General features: G+C 46.9%; 1 protein-coding gene across 1 annotated transcript in view; it reads left to right on the top strand.

The window, feature by feature from the left end:
- The first annotated feature begins 7,196 nt into the window (after positions 1-7,196).
- LOC119381964 (uncharacterized protein DDB_G0271670-like) overlaps positions 7,197-25,506 on the top strand; it is a 125,622-nt gene continuing 107,312 nt past the window's right edge. Inside the window, exon 1 of the mRNA XM_049412953.1 lies at positions 7,197-7,472. Coding sequence (XP_049268910.1) covers positions 7,200-7,472 — 273 coding nt within the window. The 5' untranslated portion in view covers positions 7,197-7,199. The remainder of the gene's footprint in view (positions 7,473-25,506) is intronic.

Genomic DNA, 25,506 nt, shown 5'->3' with positions numbered 1-25,506 from the left:
ACCGCGCCAAGGGCACCGAAAGGGGAGGGTCACTGCAATTCTTCACGTGCGGTCCGAATGGCGTAGGCACACACGCAATCCCACGCCGCTTCCACCCTTGACCCCTTACTAGAGAAAACAAAAACAAAACAAAAAAGCAGCGATGGGCAGCAGCCGAATCTCTCTCTCTCTCGCGTAGAAGAAGACGCCCATGTGGGAAGCCGTGTCAATTCGGTGTCAGAGGCCATCCGCCAGAAGTCCCGTCAAGCAACCCAATTACCCCCGAGGGGCGAGGCGGCCCCTGCAGTTCGGGCCAGAGGTGAAGTATCGCCGGCCGGCCGGCCGGCCGGCCTGCAGGCATGGCGGCTTCCCCGCGGCAACTGCGTCGGTCCGGCGTCCCAGAAAAAGAAGCGCCCCGCGCTTCGTCCCGGAAACTGCTGACCCTGTTCTGGGCGGCCCACTGCCCCCGCGCCTTCTCCGATGCGCGCCCATTGTCTTGGACACCCCCGACTCCAGGGGCCTCCGGCGCTAATGGCTCTTCTGCATCCCCCTCCGGCGTTCTCTTCTCGAAGGGAACGTTCTTCCTCGCGATGCGCCTTTCCGCGCTACGGTTTCTTCTTTCCTTCTGGGAAGAGGAGGACGTTTGGTTTGTGACGTGCCCACGCAAACGGCGGTTCGCTTCCCAGCGGTACTACACTAAGCGCGAACAAACGCTATTGAAAGTCAGCCCTTGCGTGCGAATGGCGACAACTGAGTTCTGGAGCAATTTGGACAGTCGTATGCGAAGAATGAGGTTCCGAGAGGGGTCGCGAATTGTTTTCTGTGTGATCGAAATGTTCGAGACGGAGACAAAGCGTAGAGGGAGAGAGTGTTGTCTGGGGGAAATGGTAGCGTGGAAGGTCGCACGGTGCGTACATTTTCTATGCGCCGGACTGTCTGTTCTTCTAACTAGGTCTTTGCGCTCTGGACGACTTCCAAAAAATGTACATCTGAAACGCGTTGAACGGCTTATACCAGTCGTTGACCTATCGTATAACTCTAAGCATGTGACTAAAGGACCACTGAAGCTAGCACAACCCATGCTGCTGTATTCACCCATATCGATGACTTGGTGACTTACACGATCAAGGGGCTCAGCGCGGCGTATACGTGCTGCTGAGGATTACGTCGTCACTTTAGTTCCCCGCCGCGGAAAACATTCTTCAGTGAGGATAAAAAGGTACGAACTCCCGTAAGCCTACGATGCGTGTTAAGCAAGCCCAGGTGTAGGAAACTGACCCAGCATGTTTCCCTGCAATGTACCTCATAGATCCATTGTTGCCTTGGGATACTTTAAAAAACTCCACAAGTCGATCAACCACTCAACGCCCTCCATTCACCCGAGTGTTGTTCACTGGGGCTTGCACGTCGCATCCGCTAGGATGGTTGCGTGCGGTGTAATGGATGGCTGTTTTGACAACAGCTTAACACAGCGAAAACCATGTGTATAGGGGAAGTATGCCTATTTATATAAGCGGCTGTGTATGTTACGAAACTTAATGATGTGACGATACCTGCTGTTCCTCATACCTTTTTTCCACCAACCTGAAAGCCCTGAGGGATTTGAGAAAGATAAACTTTAATAAAAGGTTAATGAAGTTAGCGCTGGTGAGCTCGCTCGACATGCTTGTTCGGGTAAGGCTGATTGGGTACGTAGGTGCGAAACAAAACAAAACAGAAAAGCGTGTAGAAAATAATGTGTAGTTACAGAACAAATACACATGAACCCTGGCTAGAAAATTTGCTTCGGGCTGTCCCAGTCAGTAAAAACATAAACAATTAGGATGTTAGTTCTTCAGACTGCGCCAATTTTCCTCCTCGAAGGCTCCAGATAATCATTCATGTGAAGCTAGTTGCTAGCAAACAAACATCCCAACGTTCGCTAACGTTACCCAGCCGCCGAACTTAGTAGGTCAGAAAGAAAGCAGGCGCACGAATGGTCCGTCTAAAGAGGACGCCTCGCCTGTCACTATTTATGATGTTAAACAAAAGGAAATTCTCTGTGTCCAGCTTTTCTGCAAAACGCGCAACACATCAAAAGTGACTGAAAAGCAGGGTTTGGTTTCTTCGTTCCTTTCTTTATGGTAAGGCGGGTCAAACGGGACAAAAATGTGAAAATAGTGAATATCTTTTTTTATTTCACTCGTACCATAAATATCAACACAGGAACTTTCTTTTGGGTACAAGGATGTTGCTACATAAATATGGGCCAAGCTGCGACGGTTCCAAAATATTATTTAAAAAGAAAACAAAAATGCCCCCACATGTCTCCTTTTGCCCCAAACTTCGGGGCAAAACGAGGGGACGCTGCGTGCGCCAGGTGACAAAACTACCCGACCGAGAACAGCAATGTAACTTAAGTTCTAAGCGCTAAGGAAAACCAACATCGGAAGCGTTGACTAACGAATGGAAAGAATGTAAATAAGATCCCAACAGGCATCGAACCCAAGCATTCTGCGTGGCAATCAGGTTCTACCACTGAGCAGCCAGGTATAAACTCGTTTGAAAAACAGTCTACGCAGGCGTAATCCGTGCAACGTCATTCTGGCTACTAATTTTACAAGAAAGTATAAACACTACATGATACTCGTACGATGTGTACTCCTACGATACAGGCGTCATATCAGATTAACGTCTGTAGTTCCAGTGCTGGCTCCTCTTTTATGCGCTAATAAACCAGTCAGCAAGCTTTGCATTGCTCGACCCCGGAGGAATACATTAACGAAAGTTACATTGAATCCACACAGAACCCGGCGGTGCTGCTCGATGGCCTCAGAAACCAGATTGATTGACAGCCGCTGAAAGGTTAGTAGGCACATTCAATACGGCAAACACCATGAGGTTGGTCTTTTCGAGGCCTACCAGCCTCATGGCCTCCTCACCAACGCGAAGGGTGACTTCAGGTCCATCCCGGCTGGACAGACAATGTGTCGACTCCAAGGCATACGAATTCCAACAGATACACACATTCACCACACATCTTCACCACGTACGACCGGATCCGCACCTGCTGGTGCTCATCCTTAACTGTCAATAAAACACGGGTAAACGTCGTGCGTTCTCGGGACACGTATTAGTATAATAGCGTAAATAATTGGTTCACTTACTAAGACACTAAGGCAATTCATTGCCTTTTTGTCGCGTTTTGCCCCCATGTCTGGGATGCCCGAATTCAGAAAATTCTCCCCTTTGGCCCACGGCACCAAATGAAACTCCTGCTAAACTTTTGGTGGCATGTAGCTAAGGAAATTTTTATGCCCGAATTCAGCTAGTAGCATAAAGCAACAACATAAATACTTACATTGTTGTACTGATGCCGGAGTAGCTTCATGCACGGATCCGAAAATTTGGCCGAGCAGAATTTCGCCCCTTTTTGGCGGGTCACGAACACACTGACATCAGCCGCGCAATTTTTGCCCGCGCGAACGCTGTGAGCAATAATCAACTGTTACACATAAAATGTCGAAAACTGCCGGCACCTATCGCTGAAATAGAGAAACAAAGAAAAGGTACTTTTGGTATTAGCTATAGAGGGCGGCAAAGTCAAAATGTCGCGTTTTGCCCTGCGTCTCATTTTGCCCCACCTTACCCTACATCTAAAACGCATACATGATAATATATCGCTTAAGAGATATATTTCTTGTTTGGTGAAACCGATACAGATGCTTACCAAATCGAAAACTATCGTATTCTTGTGTTGGTTTCTTTAGCAACGCAGGCGAGGTAGCGCCAGTCATATTCTCAAAGAGCCTCATTTCTTTTCATTGCCTCTGTATCAATTATTTGATACGTAGCTGCTGACCTATAATACTTACAATTCCATATACTAGCTAACCTCGCACGAATTGAGGCTACATTGTCGTGTAGGCTGCGGGTTGAATTGGCCTTCACTAATTCGTCGAGCAGTCGCATTCGAATGGCTGACTAACTAATTGCAACCACGGCAGATAGGCGGAACCCAGTGACCACCCACCTCGCCTGGTTTTGTTCATGCTTCAACTAACATGCCGAATTCCCCTGCGTGCCTTCAATAGACCGGACAATAGCAATAGAACTGGTACTGAAGTTCTAGGAAACCTGTCTCACCCTTCGCTATTGTTAGTGAGTGGAGCAAAATAGTATTTATCGAGCGCTTGTTCTCTCCCATACGCGCGGTATAAAGCAATGGTAATGCGTGTCCAATGTCATCGTGCGCAAGTGCACCCAACAACAGATTTGAACTTTGTTTTGTATCGAGACGGGATAACACAGTGAGCGAAAGGCGCTCACGGTTCGCTCGCGGTTTTCTTGAATACATTTTGACTTGCATCTTGACAACTGGTTGAAAAGACCGGACGTCGATCAAACCATATAACCAGGTAAAGGAGTTGACCAATCGTGGCACGCCGTCGGACCAGCCTGACCTGTAAGCGTTTGCCCAAGCGTTACAGGCAGTGCGGCAGGCAGTACCATTATTAGTCGAAATCATAAAAGCTATTTCAGTGAAACGGCACCCACCGCGGTGATCTATGGTTATGGTGCTCGACTGCTGACACGAAGGTCGCGGTATCGAATCCAGGCCGCGGAGGCCCCATTTCGATGGAGCCGAAATGCTATAGAGGCCCGTGTGCTTAGGTTTATGTGCGACTTAAAGTACCCCATGTGGTCAAAATTTCAGGAGCCCTCCACTACGGCGTCCCTCATTGTGATATCGTGGTTTTGGGACGTAAAACCACAAGAATTATTATTAGTTCAGTGCAGCGGAAGGTCAATGAGATGTCTATAGTGTGGTACTCCGCGAAGAGAGGGCGCTAACGTCGCGGGGCATTCATCTATCCTCCTTCACTTTCGAGTATAACCACTGCCACCAGTTTTTCTTCCTTTTTTTTTTGTTCTTGTCTCCTTTCTCGTTGACATGACGTCACTCTCTCGCCAAGCAAAGCCACTCTCGTCCTCGGGCTTATTCGAGTGGACGTTGAATGAAAGCTGCCCGCGCCCCATCGATGCGGCGTCGTGTACAAACGAGTTCGTGCCCTTCAGAGAAGTAAGCCGTCTTCTACGCGCTGTAGCCCAGTGTGATACAAGACGGCGCGAGGGCATTGACCTTTCGGACTCGTTCGTTTTGAAGGGCCTGCCTGCCTGCCTGCCTCGTTTGACGGCCGACTTAATTAAATGCTGCGCGCTGATACGCGCGATCTGCTCTTGTTCTTGCCTTGCCGCTCCTGCTGGCGGTGTGCGAGAAGGACAGCAGCTGGCAGTGGGCGCCCCAAGAAGCGTGGGAAAGATTGATCGGTCACTGTAAGAGGATACGCGCCCGATTGAAGCTGCGGAATGCGTCCCACTATGGTGTGGCCACAGGTGCGCCCGTGTAACGGTGACTCACCGGCCGGCCTCGTAGCAACATTGTATTCTCGGCGAATGGCTCTACCCCTTTTTTGCGTTCCTCCTTTTTGTTTTCTTTTCTTCTTTTTTGTGAAGCAGTTACCCAGAATTCGAATAGTGGATTAAGGCGGCGTTTGAATTTTAGTTTTTTTGTAGGAGGAACGAGAAAGAAAGGCATCTGGTTGACTTGAAAAGGAATGCGATACGTGTTTTTAGCCTTTCGAGAGTGCGAGTGAGTGAGTGAGTGAGTGAGTGAGTGAGTGAGTGAGTGAGTGAGTGAGTGAGTGAGTGAGTGAGTGAGTGAGTGAGTGAGTGAGTGAGTGAGTGAGTGAGTGAGTGAGTGAGTGAGTGAGTGAGTGAGTGAGTGAGTGAGTGAGTGAGTGAGTGAGTGAGTGAGTGAGTGAGTGAGTGAGTGAGTGAGTGAGTGAGTGAGTGAGTGAGTGAGTAGAATAGCAGTGAGTGATTGAGCGAGCGAGCGAGCGAGCATGTGTGCGCGCGTGTGTGCGCGCGTGTGTGTGCCCGTGTGTGTGCGTGCGTGTGTGTGTACCTAAGGTTTGTTCAGGATCCACGAAATATCATGTTTCTGCTCATGCACCACCAGTCTAGAAGGATATAAAATGCGCACAACTAGGCAAACGCGACTGCTCAATGCAAAGGGGCGCAGTTTTTTTATTGTTGTTTTTTTTATCTTTTCTTCTTTTTTTTCTTTCTTTTACGGCGAAGACCTCTCGTCTTTGTCTAATGGTGCGCATTTTATATCCTTCCATATCATGAACTAACTCGCCTAGCGAAAAGTTTTATTGAAGCATCGCTCCCTTTTGGTGCTTGCCTTCAGAAGTCACGGCTTCACTTTAATCGAATGGACCATCACTTGCTTTTCGAAACTTTTTTCGTTCTATGCCGAATGGTAAACCGAGCTAGTAAGGAAAATGCTACTGCTGGTAAGCACGTTCAGAGCCTCCGTCTATTGGAAGTGCCGTTGCACAGGGTTTCGACTGTTCACATTCTAACCTTTGCACAGTTAAAAACTGTGGGGTTAAGTTACCTGAAAAAAAAAAATGCCTTCCATGGACACTTTCATTTCATAAAGTTGTCACTCACTCACTCCTAAATATATCTTCACTATATACACCTGCACAGAATTTGAATGAAATGGTACTACTGAATCTGAGCCATGCGAACCTCTTTTCTTCGGAGAAACATTGCATTTCACAGATTTCAATTTATCCTCACACATACAAATTCACTTGAACTATGCGTTCCCCGAGGAATAGTTATGTGATGTCACGTTAAAGCAAACCAATATATCGATTCGCTAACAACAAAATGTTTCTTCGCCATTACCTATTGGTCTATGAGCGCAAACTAAGGGAATTCAAGATGATCTTACCAAAGCCGGGTGTTTGACAGCAAACTTCGTATGAGTACAAGTGAATATTACACTGAATTGGAAGAACGACTATTAAAACACCTAGGCTAGTCTCGATATTTTCGGCCGATAAATGTTTTTCAAATGTCAACTTGTGCTTTCCATCGCAATTGTCGATGAGACCCTGCTTGAATGTTTGTGGCCCATAGATAGCCCTGAAGTGCTGTTCTTACTATAAGTCTGGTATCGGTCTTTGGTTGTTATTACTTACTTCTTTATTCTTCGCTTTCTACCCGCCAGGGTGGTCTAGTGGGTAAGGAGCTTTACCGCTAACCCGAATGTCGCTGGATTCCAGGACAGCCTCTTCAAGAGTCGCTATTCTTCTCACTTTCATTAGTTTATAAACAACAAGCTGACGTCATCGCTCTTTTTTTCTCCGCGCAGTGACGTCATGAGGCGCGCTCTGATCATGGCGCTCCTAGCGGGGATCGCGTCAGCCACTGGGTGGCACGGAGGTGGCGGACACGGCGGTGGTCACGGTTGGCACCAGCACGTGCCCATCAAACTGCTCGTGAAGCACGTGCACAAGCCCATCCCGGTGCCCAAGTACGTGCCTGTGCCCCAGCCGTACCCGGTGCACAAGCTGTTCCCCATCTTCAAGCCGTTTGCCGTGGCGAAGCCCGTGCCGCAGAAATACGTGGTCCACCAGTACCACAACATACAGGTTGGTGTGTTCATGGCCTCCCAGATATACCTGTAAGCCATTCACAGGAACGATGGAAGGGTGCGATACCGACGTGGCTGTCGGGCCACCGGAATGTTTAGCCGTAATCTATAGCCATTGGGCTCCCATATTGTCACATTGTCCTATCACATTGTCCTATGTGCTGTCTGTAATTTCCTTCACGAGCTTATTTGCCTCTTCAGCCGCCTCCTCGTGGCCTAAAGCAAGACGCTGCCTGTTTATATCGAGTCACTTCCTTGCACAATCGGAAGCAGGATAAAAGGATATACTAAGTGCTTTCAAAGTAAGAATTGGTTTCATCGCGCATAGAATAAGTTACATGTAGCACATATTATCGTACAGAAAGATGTCTCGAACTGAAAGATCTCTATGGCCTAAGATGCCTTTTCACTGTAAAACTTCGATGGATCGATCAATCAATCAATCGATCAATTAATCAAAATTTTATCAATCAATCAATCAATCACAGTCAAAGGCTGCAGGCGGTAAGGACTTGCTGTAGCGCATAATGTAATGAGTTATTGATTACAACGTCAAATAAGAAATAATGTATAAAATGAAGCTAATAACTGCGACATAATTGTAGCCTAATGAACATGCCTGAAAAGAGAAGTAAACGAGTCCGCCTGCAGGCGGAACGACACACTCTTAAGTAAACAAAAGAAGTCAGAACGGCATAAACGCCCATCTTTGCTAAAGTATACCATGAATAGTAAAATATGCATAATCTGTGGCTCCAATGTCAAAACAGCAATGACACACCTGCTGCAGATATACGTACATTGATTGAAACAGGGCAATGCAGAGATGCAGCATTGATATGAGAAAAATGACGTTTGCTCTAGTTCGCAAATGCGAGTTAAAGGAAGCACTCATCACTCGTTGGTCGTTAGATTCTGTCTTTCGTAGCGTAACTATATTACACTGTCGCTATGCAAAGTACCTGCTATTGATTGCAGTGTTCCACTGAGACGCATACAAAAAACGCAAGGAAAGCACTGGCGCGAACAGGGCAAATAAACTGTTGTTAGTTCCCACTGATCCCGTTCGTGCCATTGTTCTCGTTAAATTTATTATTGTGATAGCAATTATATGGACACTCTCGGCTGATTTTTGCCATCGCCGTCATGTCCCGGATATGTATATGTATACATATATATATGTATATAAAAGGCACGAAGAAAAATAAAGTACCCAATCGCGGATTCGAACCAGCAACCCCTCGCTGCCCAGCGCGCTTCGTCAGACAACTGCGTCTAAATTCTAAATTTCCCCACTTATATTAACCGCCGGTTTCATGGCCAATCCCCCGTAGTGGGTAAGAGCCAAGAATTAAGGGTCAAGCAAGCAAGCAAGCAAGCGTCTGATTCTCTATTGTTGACACTTGCAGCGTGTTGCTCAAGGACGTAGGCGTAACAACTGTGACAGTTGTTGGTTCACGCTTGTCCTGTGTACATCTGTGCGTTCTTTCAGGGCGTCCTTCTTTGTGCTTCAGCGGCACGCTGCAAGTATCGAGCTGCTTCTGGTTCTTCGTGTGACATTTGGATTTCTTGCTATCGCATTCATTGCTTCGCCCTTGAGGCGAAACTGTGACTTTTCTTGTGTGCCTAAGTGGAGCGCTGCATTCAGTAGGTATGCGCAGTCAACTAGCCCCTGCCTTGGTTTTTCTATCAAAGTACCTACATTAAATAAATTTCTCAGCGATTCTGTGCATTCAATCTGCTTTTGTGTCTTAGGATAGGCCTATTCGCGAAAACATCTACCGATAAATTTCTAACGTAATGGTGGCATGTTCTGCAATCATGTGAAACAAAGATAAAAATCTTAGAGGTCGACGTTTGTATAAGAACACAGTCCCTCGGAGAGTCAGCAAACAATATTTTAGTGGTGTTGTTATTACTTAAAAGATTTCTCTCTTGACAATGCCGTGACTGCAGTTGGCGCCTCAGCTCAGAAAGACTATCGCTAAGTAAGCTCGGATATTATCGCGTGATATGCAACTGCACCTGATATGCAACATCGAGGCCAAATGTTTCGAGTTATTATAGAAGGCTGCAAACGCACCAACTCCCGCGCCAATACTTGTTGAGGGATGCACGTTTGGGCGAGTTTGGGATCAGTCATTTTGTGTTGGACAGCGCGAAATTTTCAATGCGCTGTCCAAAGACAAAATGACTAATATTTGTTGCTGGGCTAGTTTGTACATGCTTACTGAGATACAAAAAGACCCGTAACCACCGTAGAATGACACGCACTATAATCGGCCAATCCCCTGCAATGTGTATGTGCCATGCACAGAGGAAAACCACAGCGACGCGTAACCACCATAGAAGGGCGTCCTTTTCTGTTCTGTGTTGAGTCCTTCTACGATGGTGACGCGTCTTTTTGTATTTCCCGTGCCAATGTTTGATAAACTACCTCCTCAAAATATAGGTTTTCCAAAACTGTTAACCTAATTGCTCTCAGAGTTACGCGTCTTCTCCAGATTTCATTGAAGAAACATCGGTCTCCGTGTATGGCTGATGACAATGTGGTTCCAACCTGACAGGACGAGTCTAGGGCTGGAAATTCAAAACAGCATAATACACGGAAGACCAGTAAAAAAAAAGCATAGATACTAGAGCTGAAGTACAAGTTCACGAGGCACCCCGTGGCCTACGTTATTTATTTTTGTTTGTTTTCCTAACGCAGATTCCAGTTCCTGTGCTGAAGTTCGTGCCGCACCACACGTCCATTCCCATACCAAAACCTGTAGCGCTGCCAATACCGATCCACGTGCCCAAGCCAGTGATCGTTCCAGTGCCGAAGCCCGTGCCGGTCAAGAAGCCGTACCCGGTGCCCGTGCACGTCCCTGTGCCCAAGCCATTTGTGGTACCCGTCTTCAAGTCGGTACCTGTGCCGGTGCCAAAGCCGATCCATAAGCTCATCAAAGTCATCAAGGAGATCCCTGTCTACATCAAGAAGCCGTATCCCGTATAGTGAGTCTGTCTGCGAGTTCTTATGTTACACGATTGGTCTGCCTCGACATTTACAGACCCTCCGTAATTTGGCATTACTGAAGTAACTTGTTTGCAGTTTTAGGAGCTGGCTCGCCAGGTTCTTAAGCTGGGGCAAAGTCCTGCGTTGTAAGCGTAACCTTAGTTCCAGAGGTGACCGCTACAGGCGCAGCTCGCGCAAATGAGAAGTCTTCTTCCTCTTTTTCTTTGAGCGCCTTGATGATGATATTAGGGAGTTTTAGCTTGTAACGTAGCATACTTTACGTTACGTTACGAAAGAGAAGTCTTTACGTTCCGTTACCGGAACTTGACGTTTACCGTTTAGGAAAACTCGATTTTAGTAAGTTTTTTAGCTGCCCAAACGTAAACCTTTACGTACGTACGTAAACCTTTACATTTGCGCAAACCACTAAATGGTGATGATAACATGGCATTTAAACTACATTTTTTAAGACTTTGCCTCCAATCTATTGACTTTTTGTTACGTTGCTTTGTCAAAATCATTCCAGCGCTTTTTTAGCGTGTAGCAGTATCCCGGTATACGAGAAACAGCGCGAACACGGGGTGGAGCAATACCAGGTTACCAGGCGATGGTGTCGACATCTTGTGACGCTTCTCGCAACCACAATCATGGACACGTTTGTTTTCGCTTAGTGTTCTTGAGGGGAAAAATGATTAGAAAGGCAACTCATTCGTAATAATGCCGCTGCAAGGCATTTACATTGGGAGTAGAATGCCCGATGTTTCTGCAATAACAATTTTGTGCTCGCCTGGTACACCTTGGCCCCGCTAGATGGCGCCACCTATCCAGCCTTTTTTGTCAGTGTCTTTAGGCCTCTCACGTTTACTGATTCGGTATTCTACGTCGCTCTAGCCTCGAATCCATTGCTGACAGCCGCATACGATGATAGCTAAGTGGCGCTCGCAGCTAGGTGGCTGGAGTCTCCGCAGAACCCCGCGGATTAGATCGCGGTGTTCCCTGAGGCGGTCATTTACGACACCGAAGGTGGATTTGGCCGAGTAGCAGCGACCGTAAACGTGAAGCCTATCCGGGGATAGTTTACGTATACCGTAAAGGTTCGCGCATGCGCAGCATTCCAAACTCCGGCGTGTTTCTTATCCGGTAACACGCGTAATCCCCCTCTCATGTAAAGAAGTATACGCTTACATCGGCCAAACTGGTCGGTGTGTAAATGACTCGCCTATTAACGCAGGCAACACATAAAGCAACTGTAGCATGCGCGCGCTCGCGCGAAAGCTGTCATGCAAGTCTCTCCCTCTCAATGTAAGATCTTCGAGAGCCTTGATACAGGTGATCAACGAGCACGTGAGATTTATGAGGCATTTTGCATTGACAAAAAAGGTGATTATCTCCGAGCCAGCTCCTCAATCATCATTCACTTCGTGGATATGGCGTGATTTTTTTTTTGTATTGAGATGATGATTGCCATAACGCATTATGCTAGCATGGCATTAGTGTATGTCTCTTTTTTTCTAAGACTTTGCCTCCATCTATCACTTTTTGTTTTCTTTGTCACATTCCAGCGCTTAGGGTAGTCAACGGGCGCTCAATCTGGGTAACCCCCTTGCCTTTCTCTATCCTGTTACCAGTAAGGTAGCCAGAATTTAATTCTTTTTTTTTTTGAAAGGGGGGGGGCGTTCAACCATGCTTTATGTATGTTCATACGTGCGTTTGTATGTGTGTGTTTATATATACCTATTCAAATCTGAAAATTTACGGTGGGGGGAAAGGCGTTCAACTCCCCCCCCCCCCCCCCCCGCCCGGCCCCGCTGGCTACTGCCTATTATTGGTATATGATAAGGGAAACTTCGCTAAAAAACGAGGACAAAGAGAGAAAAAAACAGCACAAGCGCATACTAACTACTGAAAAATTAATTGAAAACACGCAAAATGTCTAGGCCAGAAAACCACGTGTGCGTGATTAAACAACAGAAAGAACCTACATATACGCTTCAACAAAACCAATCTCTGCTTTGCGTAATACTACGGAAGGCTTTGCGACACAGCTGTCTCCATCTTCGAAAATAAGCTTCAAAAAGCTCACGTGTCGTACGTTCCTTATGCCACGCAATAACCTTGTTTCCACGGAAAACCGGGCTGCAATTACAACCACGGCGATCTAATGACAGGTTTGTTGAAAGCTGTCCTTTCAATGATAACCGATGGTCATTCCACCCCTCATTGAGACCACCGTTTATCAATGAAAGGACAGCCTTCAAGGAACCTGTCATTACACCGCCGTGATTGTAATTGCAGCCCGGTTTTCCGAGGAACCAAGGTTCTTGCGCGGTACAAAGAACGTACAAGGGGTGAACTTGATCAAGCTTATTTTATTTTGAAAGCCGGAGACAGCTGTGTCGCCAAGCCCTCCGTAGCATTACACAAAGCAGAGATTGGTTAATTTGATGCGCACATGCAGGTTCTTTCTGGTGTTTAATCACATACACACCCTATATGTTTCGCGTGTTTTCAATAAAAATCTCAGTTGTCAGTATGCGCTTGTGCTATTCTTTTCTCCCTTTGCGCACGCTTTTTTGTGCACTTTCTCTGATAATGGAATACCAACTCGCCCGACAGTCTAATCTTCCATTACTCGCGTTTATTACCTATGCGCTGTGTAAATTGAAACAGTGTTTTGTGGTAGCTATGTTTATGTACACAGAGTGCATAGCTAGTCCTGACATTGTAGCAGCGCAGTGCAGGTCGCCGGCTTCCAATTAACCATGTACCATTGTTCTCCTTGTTTAACCCCAATGTTGGCATACGCTAGCTCGTGAGGTCAAGCGCAACGGCATTCGCCGACGTACTGCCCGACAGGGTAATCAAGCTGTCGTTTTTTTATGTTTTTAAGCTTTAGAGTAACGCTATAAAGACGTGAACCACGAAGGCAGGACAGGCGATAACTTCCAACGTCTGTTGCGCATCGAATGAACTTAGGGTAGTGGATTGAATTTCCTCGTGATGGAACCTAGTCTCTTGCCTCACGTCTGTGCTCACAAACAGCTATGTTCTCAGCTGCCCCGCTCTCTGCCAGAGAGATCAGACTGACGAACGAATCAATACAAGGAAGGCAACGAAGCCAGATGTAGTACGAATCGATTGTGCTCCCTGAAACACATCGCAATCACTGCAGTCATCGCTGTTTCCACAGCAAGAACCAGGCGATGTACTTGCAGAAATATCGAAGAGTTCTGTAGCCGCAATATCATCCGTAGAAATGTAATCGCAAGCATAAAGCCACTGCTCTATTCATCAAGCACGCGGTATTCTTGGACGCAAAACACAAGAAAATGTCATTTATTAGTTGTTCTTTTCGCCTACACGTGGCGCTTCAATAAGACATTGCCTCCAATAAGCCTTGGGTTTTCGGGACAACAATGGAAAGCTGAACCCGTCCGCGATAGAAATAAGTAAGAGACGGTTAGAGTATTGGTGGCAGAAAAGTAGAGATAAAGTACAAAAATAAATAATTGGGAAAAAAAAAGGTCATTCTGCCTTAAGAGGCAGAGAGATGGACCGTGAATTTATATTTTTTTGGTATAATAACATAGATTTAAACAATGTAGATAAGGCATTAGGACAACGTGAAACAAGGAAGTTTTTTTTTCTTTCTTTTTTTCTCCTTCGAGCCTGGTGGCAGACATGTCACCGCCCCGTTATAAAGGGGACGCTCATAGCATCCATCCATCCAGCCCTTTTGGTGTAGGTCTTATTGTTCGGACTTTCGTACATTGAAAGTATGGGAGTTTCGCACTCGTAAGATCGAAAAACTGACACAAACTAGTTCTTTTCTCGTGAGAAGAGGAGTAAATGTTGACGTAACATTTCAACTGTCGTAATAAATTCTGAGCCAACATTCACGTGCGGGGAAGCTGCAAAGCGTGCTTTTTCGCAAAGCGTGTCTTATTGAGGCGAAGCCCACCTAGACGATTGCGGGGGCAAGGGGTGGTTAAGCAAGCGCCGAAACATAGCTACTGGGGCACTTCCACTTGTGTAGTAGTCCTACATCTACTTTTTAGATGCGAAACAGCTTTGCTCGGGGCTGTGTCCGTCCCTTGGCGACCGTTCACTCGGGAACCAGGTGTGCTGGCACGCGCTAGCGCGTTCGGGCCTGTGTAAGGGTCTGGGTAAGACGCTGTGGCCTCTCTCCCTTAGAACACGAGCCTGTGTAAGGGGCTGGGTAAGACGCTGTGGCCGCAATATCATCCTTACACTCTCTCGGTAATCATGTGATGGCGTCGGGGAACGAGATTCTGCAGACGCGCGATGATCCAACACGTTGTATCAGGGGCGTAGCCACAAATTTTTTTCGTGGGGGGGGGGGGGGGGTCAACCATACCTAATGTATGTTCATGCGTGCGCTTGTATGTGGACATGCATATATACGCAAGCAAAACTGAAAATTTTCGGAGCCCCCTCCCCCCCCCTGGCTACGCTCCTGCGTTGTATCCTAGTCAGAACGCGCTGGCACGCGCTAGCGCGTTCGAGCCTGTGTAAGGGGCTGGGTAAGACACTGTGGCCTCTCCCCCTTACCCTCTCTCAGCAGTCACGGAATATTAAGTCTACCCATGCGCTGCTACGCATCCCCACATGGTTCCCTTTAGTGGGAGATGGTGTAATTTTTTTTAGACGTCGCGTTGTCTGTACTTGTATGCATTGAAATCGGGCCATGCGACGACATATATTGCTAAAGTGGCAAATCGTGGCAAAAAGTGACACGATACCCTAGGCATTAGCTAAGGTGATTCGAAGGTGACAGCCATCTTCTTTTTCTTCTCAGTCGATTGTATTGTCCTCCCCCCCTCCCGAAAGCTTTCTGCGCCCAACGTGGTTTTGCACGGCCTCCGAGATCGGAGCCACTGGAAGCTTTCTGCACCTCCCATGGTTTTGCAGGGATTGGGCCACCTTTGACCAAGCCAAGCGACCATCTCATGTGATGACGTCACCATCTTTGGCGACCTGCGACGTCATGGTGACGTCATCACGTGACGATAGCCTCTTGCATCGCTCGTGTTGAAGTTGATGGTCACTTTTCGCGTGTGATGAGTCATCCAAGGCTTTCGTCTCAACACTGTTTCATATTTGTACCTCTTGCGCAGCGTGCACGAGGAGAGCCACGGCTGGAAGGGTGGCTGGAAGGGCGGTTGGCACTCGTCGGGGGCACACGAGGGACTGCTGGCAAGCCAGCTGGCCGCGGCTGTACACTCTCACCGCAGTAGGGGAGGAGGAGGAGGAGGAGGTTTCAAGTTCCACCACCACGGCTCGGCCTCCGAGGCTGCGCCCATCATCGCTGCCGTGCACCACGTGACACACTCCGGGGGAGGAAGCGGAGGAGGCCTGAGCGCTGGAAGCCTCGCCGCCGCACTGCAGCCACGCTTCCAGGCAGTCCGCGCTGGACGCGGTGCGCCACGTTTCGTCGGCTTCGTCGGCCCTCCAGCACGCGGGAGGCTCCCCTCTCGAGGCCGTCCACCACGTGACCCACGGCGCGTCGTCCGCCGCATCGGCGCTCAGTCACTTGCCCGAACAGGTATGCATACTTACGTATCAGTATCTCAAGGACACTGTGAATGAAATCTGTTTACAGACAGAAAGTTTAATATAAACGTGCTAGATGGTGCGGATATTGACTCCCCAAGGTTACTTAGACGCACTTTGGTGAGACGTAGCGAGAGAGGAAGGAGGGGCGGGGGCAGTAGGGGGGTGCGAGTACCGAGGCTGGGGAGACTGAGATGCCGACTGGAAGAGAAACTTCTGGTTTGCTACCCTACAGTGAGGGAACCTAAAGGTTCGGGAAAGAGAGAATAGCGGAGACATAAAGTAGGCATGTTAAAAAGGCAGGGCTTGCAAACACGGACACAAGAGAGAAGTGAAGACACCACAATCGGCGTTTGTGGTGTCTGGATTTCTCTCTTGTGCCCGTGCTTGCACGCTCTGTCTTTTTAACATGAATACTTACCAACTACCTCAGCTCTCTGTTATTCTGAACACAAAGTAGATGTACAAAAAATGAGAGAGAAAGGGAGGAACGGGAGGATTGACTGCACTCTCTCTCTCTCATAGGACACGTGCACGTAAATTCTTCATAGGTGCCTTGGACGACTTATAAGAAGCTAACAGATAACGAAGCCAATAAAGGAAGAGGGGCGTTATTCGTAGCTTGGAGTGTTGCAATCATAAGATAAAAGGAGAGTGAATCACAGGTTACGTAAATACAACACGCCGCCAGTGGTGAAAGAACCAGCTCTCACGATTTCATATATAGAAACAGCAAAACACACACACACACACACACACACCCCTACGACAGAATGCCAGCCGCCGCAGCTCATTTTGTAGAGCATCATATGCGTAATGTTAGGGTTCCGGGTGCGGTCCCCATTAGCAGCCAGTAGTTTTTTTTCCATCCCCTTTATTCCATTGTCGCTTCATCTCATAGTTGCTACCTTTGAATTAAACACACACAAAAAACACCACCCATGCTTTCCTTGGCTTCATTAATTTTTGACTTTTTATGATTGTACCTAACAAAAAATGTGCTCATTGACCAATAAATACCCTTTGTTTAGCCGATTCGTACTAACTACTTATTAGCTCATCATTCCCGGGTTGTCTCCTCCTAAAGCGGCCTGTCACCAAGACTGGCCAAAACAGACCGACTGCGTCAGACGGCAAAGGTCAAAAGCACAAAGATTGCAAGCAATTAGCCTATGCGTGCTGCTGGACACCCTTTCAGAAAATTTAAATCGTCTCCTTTTTGCCAGCTCATAACTTAGTTAAAGGGCCCCTCACGAGGTTTGACAATTTTGAGCTAACGAGCACAATGCATACACTGGGCGTTCACGATCACGTCTGCCAAAATTTGCAACGCTACGCGCCGCGGAAATGGGTCAAATTTCAAGGTGAACGCTGCTTGCCCTTCCTCTCGCGGGCGCGCGCTTTAGAGAATGAGGGGATGACATACATGAGAAAATGGCCCTACGTAGATGGTAGTGCTGTGACGTCGCTCCTCTACGTAGACGACTGTGCTCTGACGTCGCCAACAGTAGCACGTGACACTGCGATAATTATTTGACACGGCATGTGTAGTTTGTGTAATTTGTTGCTTGAATAGATTAATAAAACTTGAGAGAAATAATGAGACGCACAAAGGGAATGTGTGCGTCTTTTCCATTTTTTTTCGTGAATTGCAGCGAGATGCGGGGCTAATGTGCCTCCCTTTCTCATGCGTTCGTGTAGCATCGCGCAGACGCCAGCCCTGGAAACGAAAGTAATGTTCTGGCGCGTTCGAGCACTCATTATGCTCATTTATTCTACCGCATCCAAGTAAACGTTAATGCGGCACTGGCTAATGATAAAGCTACTCTCGTGCCCGTACAAATGTTTCAACTTTCATGCCCGTCCCGCAGAAACAGGCAGTACTTGAGTACACCACAGAGAACGCCAACAAAACGCCCACGGCCGCTACATAAAAAAAAGTAGCGGCCGTGCAACGCCGGCGCTGGCTCGGGCTGGCTCGGGCACGTCATGCGCACGTGACCATGCATGCGCATGACGTGTCCATGCGCATTTGTCAAGTGAAGAGGGCAGGGAAGGGATTGGCTTGCTAAGGCTACACGGGGCGAGTGGCAAGGGTTTGAAACTCGCCTCCTCGCATCATGGTTTCGCGCCGCTACAAATTATTGTTTTTCTCAGCTCGTAATGAACCGATTTGAAAAATTCTTGCGGCACACTGCTCTTCATTGGGCACACAACAACTTCCAGCGTCTAACTAAAATTTGCTATGTGGCCTGGTGAGGGGCCCTTTAAAGAGAAAATCACCAACTGCCGGGGCCGCACAATTATCCTGTCCATTGAGAAACCCGTGCTACAAACGGCGCCTCTTACGCAGATTCGCCAACGGCCTTGTAGGTCATGCCCTGCCTGCTGCAACTGACATATTTCAACACGATGTTTCTTTCAATAAGTCACGTGCGAGCTGAGCGCCGAAGTGTTGCTCCTGCTACTCTTGCCCGCCAGTCACCCATTTACCGTCGTTCTTTATAATGAGAATAGCATTCTATTGCACCAAGGTTCGTTCAACGTTGGTGGTCACGTGACATCGACTGCCATTGGCGATATGCTCTGCCTACAGTTTCTTTTTTTTTTTGAAGCTGTGTTATTACATAGCAAAATCCGATACTCCTCTATACTACACTGTGTAATATGGCAATGTGTTGAGCTGCTGTCGTGATACTGACGAAAACATTTATTGTAAAAAAGAGTTTGGTGGTCATAGAATGGCCCAGTTACATGGTCGGAGTTCTAGTCCTGGACACCACATGACGAGGCCCCATCTCGCGCCCGTCTCACCAGAGCCCGTTGAGACTCGGGCGAGGAGCGATTGAGGAGGGCAGTCCTCCGATGCCTTTCGAGAAGGGGTAGAAGAAGGGGGCAGGTGAGGAGTTCTTGTATATGCCAACACCATGTAGAAGGTTTGGTGCAGTGACATCGTCCTTGCCATCAGATAACCTCAGATCCATATAGCGGACAAGCTATTTGGCGTTCAGCTACGGTTTATTTGTTTCACAACTGCTCGATAACGACGCGGACAAGCAAGCGTACTCGTTCTGGCCTGTTCCCTTGTGTGCCGCCAATCGTATATCTATGATCTTTTCTTACGCTTGACTATTCGTCAATGCGTTCTCAAAGCTCTCGGTGACAACTGTCAGCAGACCCTCTTTGTGCTTGGAATATGTTTGTTTTAGACTCTCACAAAAAAGGGCGTATTTCGGGAGTATTTTGTTCCACAACAATAATCGCCGTCTATCGGGCGTGACTTTCTTCGGATTATCGCCGCGCGCCCGGTACTTCGAGGTCACGGACGCCGCACGCGCTATCAACGTGGCATAGCATTCTTGGCAGGAAAGTGGAGGGCACAGGGTTTTCAAGAAAGGAGACGCAAGCAAGCCACATTACCATTGCTGTTATGGGACGAAAATACACCCTAAATACGCCTTCCTTTTTACAGCGAAAGCTGTTATGAGATCATTTCACCGGCCGTTTTTGGCGCCGTAGTTGTCCGCCGCCGCCGCCGCCGCCGCCGCCGCCGGTGTCCGTAACCACTATCGCTCGAAATAAAAAAAAAACGAAATAAGAAAAAATTACAGTATGGAACGAGGTTCGAACCTGGGCCCTCTGCGTGGGAGCCCAGCATTCAACCTCTGAGCCATGCCGGTGCTTGAAACTGCCTTGCAAAAAGACCCAATACAGTCTTCATGTCGGGAAGGAACCGCATTAACATATGTAATGTAGCGTGGTAGAAGAGTAAAATAACAACCAAGTGTCCACACATGCGAATTCTGTAACCAGGCGTCACACAATGCGAATTGCGCAACGAGTGAGTTGTTGAATGCTCCCAACCAGTGCTGGGCAGTATCGAAGATACATGTATCTTAGATACTATCTTAGATACTCTATGGGTATCTTGTATCTGTATCGCGATACGTCTCGAAAGACGAGTATCTGTATCTGTATTTCTGATACATTCGATAATGTATCGTGTATCTTAAGATACAAGATACTTATATCGCAACACAACCGTGTGAAACAACAATCGCTGGCCAATCTCCGCTTCTCAAGCTGGTACTGGTGCCACTAAGCCATCTGAATAAGTCTTAGGGCAGTGACGCAATTTTATTTTTCCGCCAGAGTCCTCCAGTGAGGGCAGAAGATAAGGACGACAAGCGCGCGGACGTCTACGCCCAGCCCACGTACCTTTTGTTTTCTCTATCTCTTTTTCTTTTTAGTTGCGCCAGTGCCGCGACACTTGCTCTTAGCAACTGTCCTGCGCTGCGTATTCCACTGCGTGCGGCGTCTATCGCGCAAATTTTGATATTGCTACAGTGTCGTTATTGAAGATTCTCTTGCGTCTTGCGTTTTGCTCCGTAACGAAATGTGATACGTGCAAGAATGGGGTTGGTTTGCGTCGTGTGAATTTTACATATCAGCGATTGGAAGGATCTCGTGGATGTAATCTTGACTTGCATGCAATGAATTAACTTATATGCAAATAAGATTCTAACAACTTTAGCGCCACTGGTACTGAAGCTAGATCTAAAAGAGCAAGCGTTTACCTAAGTGAAAATATCTTGGCGTACCGTATTTTTCACCTCCTGCTACATTTCTTCAAACATTTATGAAATCATAATGTCATTATTTGCACAAGTGCTTTCTTAGCTGTCATTTTGCATCCCATACATTACCTAGGTCTCTGCACTGTTTGTCCGGTCTGGTTACTGCAGTAGGTCTTTTGTAACGCGCTCCCAAAACAAGATCTCTGCTTTATTCTTCTGTCTGCTTTATTTCTACTACTGTTAACACATTTACACGTTGCCAAGACGATTTTGAAAACAAATATATAATTATGTGGGCGTGCTTGAGTATACAGTACAAAACATTCTGCTTACCGCTTAGGAAAATAGCGAAATTGAGTTTGCATTATAATAATGGAAATCGTTAGGAGCCACCTTAAAGATGTTAGGAGGGGATTCGAGAAACGTTGTTTTACTGAATGCTCCCTTTTACTCATGAGCGTCCCAACGAGCCGTTTCAGGCAATTTTTCCACAGGCGCCGAATTTTCTATTGTCTCAACAGGTAAGTTGACGATACTTCATGCTCATAGCTATTAAGGGCGCCCTCTGTATTGTGTTTCTATACTCATTCAATGTGAATGTTTGACACACAACCACCTCTCTATTTTGCTTATATTTGTTTTCCTCTTTTAGGCCTTCTTAAATATTTTTCGTATTACTAATCGCTACGTAATGTGAGCTAAAAGCGGCAATAGCGCCAATAGCGGCGGCGTCCTGCGACGCTCTATGCAACTATACAATACGTCTGAGATGTTTCTGTGTTGCACATGTTCTCTCGTTGAAGAAAAATTGCTAAAAGATTGCACGTTAGTGAGTCTATCAACAAAGAATCCTTTACGCCAGCAGATAAGTAGAATATGAAAATTCATTGCAGTTTTACGTCATCTGCGTATACGCCACGGGTGTCAAACTCAGCTTATAGCCGGCGCGAAATTTAGTTCCAAGGAACGGGACAGTGAGGGTGGTGGGAGAGAGTTTGAACAAAATTACGATTTAAAGGAAGCCTTTCCCATATCTCATATATAGGTCATTTCTGAAGGGGATTTGGAGTCAAGATTCGAGAAACATCGATACCGATGTACAAAACGAGTGAAATCTGGACGCATATTGTGAAATATCGAATTTTTTCCCCAGGGTTACGTTTCAGAAGCGACTCCCATCAATTGCAAAAATAACAAGCAAGAACCGTTGTTAGCGAAGTGTATAAAGAGTTGTCCTGTTAAGAAGCTAAACAAACCCCAATAAGTTGTTTTGGAAGGAAACTAATGTACTTTGAGCAAGAAGGGCAATACTTTCGAGATAATAACGGACATTTCATTCAAGTGAAACAAAATAGGTCACAGTTAAGAAATTTCCAAGCAGACATTTTCGTACATTGGCGTTTGCTGCTACATTATATGGATCTATAATAACAAATTTGATAATGTATCGAAGTATCTTAAGATACAATTGCCAAGTATCGTATCGGATACAATTATTGCGGCAGTATCTTGTATCTGTATCTCCAATACTTCTTGCCTGAGTATCTTGTATCGTATCGCGATACAATTTCAAAGTATCTTTGCCCAGCCCTGCTCCCAACCCATTACAAAGGGGTCTGTCATAATTCTTCATCGTCATTAGCCACAGCATCAACAAAGTGCACATAATGCCTTACAGGTGTTTAGCAGATACCACGGTTCTGCGCAGAATGACGAAAAATTGCGTAGTGGCTGCTTCCTTCGTTCACAAAATTATGATTTATAGCGTAGTGGGTTCCGCGCAGCTGCACTTCTATTGGTTGCCAAGGAACCCCATAAGGCTCCCATGACCCATTTCCTCAGGGTCTCAATAAAGTTAATTCCCTTTCTCTATCTCTTTCTCACGATAGCGTATGTTATAAAGTGTGGTGGGAGAATGAAATAACGACCTGGCGTCACACAATGCGAAGTACGTAACTAGTGGGTCATTTAAAGCTTCCAACCGATTACAAAAGGCTCAGTCATAATTCTTCATCGTCATCAGTCGTCGTATCAAGAAACTGCACAGAATGCCTTAAAGATGGTACCTCGATTCTCCGCAGAATGACGAGTAATGTCGTGGTGGGTGCTTCCAACTTCACAAAAATTATCGTTTGTGGCGTAGTGGGTACGTTGCTAGTGTAGTTGTATTAGTAGCCACAAGAGAGTTTATAACGGGCTCTAGAAATGCCGCTCTTCGAGCTTTCGCTGTGACTGTGCTGCGCTTTCCGCGCAGGCCTGGCGTTTTTTTCTTTTTTTTTTCTTATTAGAGTGCACATCTCAAAGAAACAAATAAGAATTCATAGGGTCCCTGTGCACTCACCTAAGACGACTGAAAGGCGAAAGCCATCTTCTTTTTCTTCTCAGCCAATGCACTTATTGATCCTGCGCTGGTTTCGCGTTTTTAAAGTAACCGTTCTTCTTTTATTAAGGTGACAACCTCATATGTCTCATGAGTAATAAATTTTCGAGATTTGGCGAGACCCTACCGCTACTTCTTGAAACCTCACAACGGCAAAAAACAAAATAATAAAAGTCTGCCAAAGGCCACGTGATACTCGAATGTATGTATGCTTGCCGCCTGCGCACCAAAAGCCAAGAGGTCAAGTAACATAACGTCATCCATGACGTCACCCTGTGACTTCATTATGACGTTACAGATCGCCAGATATTTTGGCGCCGTGATGATGTCATGAGATTACGTCACATCATGACGCCACCACACTACATCGCCGCTTGCTTAAAGGTGGGCGGGTCGCGGAGGCAGTGCAAAAGCACGTTCCCCGCCGCGGTGGTCTAGTGGTTATGGCGCTTGACTGCTGACCCGAAGGTCGCGGGATCGAATCCCGGCCGCGGCGGCTGCTTTTTCGATGGAGGCGAAAATGTCTGAGGCCCGTGTACTTAGATTTAGGTGCACGTTAAAGAACCCCAGGTGGTCGAAATTTCCGGAGCCCTCCACTACAGCGTCTCTCATAATCATACCATGGGTTTGGGACGGTAAACCTCAGAAAAAAAAAGCGCGTGAAGTGCAGAAAGCTTTCGGGGAAGGGGGGGGGGGAATCAATACAATGGAAAAGAAGCTGTCTTTCGCCTTCAATTCGTCTTAAGCGAATGCATAAGAGACCGTGTGACTTTTTTTACGGGATGGTCCACTGGTTTACAGTCAACGCATTTGCTCTCCACAGAGTGAGAGCTCTTACTGTGAGTGATCTCTGTGCCGATAAACCCTTCCATGGAAAGGATCTTAACAAAAAATAGTTATATGGCGAGCTTGACTTGGAATCGACTGACATCACTTCCGTCACAGAAATGACGTCACTAAACAAGCGGAGAAGCAGCAGTGGTGTTTAGAGAAAAGGTAGACGATTTAGAATACTACGTACCTACGGGAGAGCTGTAAGCTGTCGTGTTTAAAAGAAATGGCTTACGATATAACAGACGCCACATAGCTGGACACAAGTGCTTCGGAAATGTATTTTTGGCGAGACTGATTAATGCATAGCATCTTCCGTATGTCACTCTATACATCCTTCAAAAATGTGACAGCCGCATTGGTTGATTTTGCTAACATATTATGTCTAATGAGTAGTTATTTAATTTTCATCGGATTACTTCAGGAATGTTATGACCATTGCAGATGCCCTTTATCTGAGACCTTGCAATAAACCACGTAGAAAGGAAATAAATTTGTCACGTCCTTGTGAATTTCGGCAAGATGCTTGCAGATAATGCTTCAGGATACGAGGACACTGAGATATATATTACATATGCGAGTTTAGCGCAAGAAGGTTTGCTCTAGCGTTTCAATGATGCGTTAAAAACTGATTAAAAACTCACAAGGTCCCTTATATGCATTCACCTAAGACGACTCGAAGGCGAAAGCCATATTCTTTCTCTTCTCAGTCAATGTGTTGATGCTGCCCCGCCACCCTCTGAAAGCTTTTTGCACCTAACGTGGCTTTGCACTGCCTCCTGGACCGGATGCACCTCGGCTGGTTTTTCACTGCCTCCGTGACCTCCGTGATCGGCCCACCTTTGACCAAGCAAGGATGACATGTGATGACTTCACCATATGACGTCATGATGACGTCACAAAGTCTGGCGATCTGTGATGTCATGATGACGTCATATGGTGGCGTCATCACGGGATGATGATTTTTTGCATCACTCGTGTTGACGCCGTCGACGGGGAAGCCGACGCGGGACGCCTGTAATTTTCGCGTTTAATGAGGCATCTAAGGCTTTCGCCTTAATAAGAAATGTATAGACAACTCAAATATACCACACAGAGCGCAAATTTATGCACTTCCATTTCTTAACGTCCGACAAAGCAGCAGCTATTTCTATACAGTCACCTCTCACTTTCGTGTTATTACATATTCCTATGAAAGAGACATCAGCTGCCTTTTTAGGGCGAAAGCTTTACCACTCCATGTCTCGCAAGGTTATTCATCGCGTCGCAGTGACTTTGAGCAGTCGAAGCACAAGCACAACGCACGGCGCGTCCGCCCTTGGCAAAATAAGAGCTCGATGGCGTCAGCCAGAAAAGATAGTAAATCCAGCGCTTAATGTAGTGCTAATTCTGTCCTAATCCAGTGTTCATCGTGCGCTAAATCCTACGCTAATGTCGTTCTTGTGCAGGCCATGGTTAGTGCGTACTAGAACAGGTCAGTGCCCGGAGGGAGCTTCGAAAAGTGAAGCCGAAACGGAGTCAAGCCGCTTGTGGCGCTGCGATCGGTAGCCTGCAATGTGTCGTCGTTTAAGAGCTGCGCGCAACTTCACCAAAATTGTGCAGTTCTAGAATGCCCGCTTTCCACTCAAAAGGCCCTGCCTGCTTCGAATAGCAGCTGTAGATGGTGGGTTTT

This window comes from Rhipicephalus sanguineus, chromosome 2 (assembly GCF_013339695.2).
Source record: "Rhipicephalus sanguineus isolate Rsan-2018 chromosome 2, BIME_Rsan_1.4, whole genome shotgun sequence".
NCBI classification, from domain to species: Eukaryota; Metazoa; Arthropoda; class Arachnida; order Ixodida; family Ixodidae; genus Rhipicephalus; species Rhipicephalus sanguineus.
Note: the sequence above shows the minus strand (reverse complement) of the source record. Positions and strands in the feature narration are given on the sequence as shown.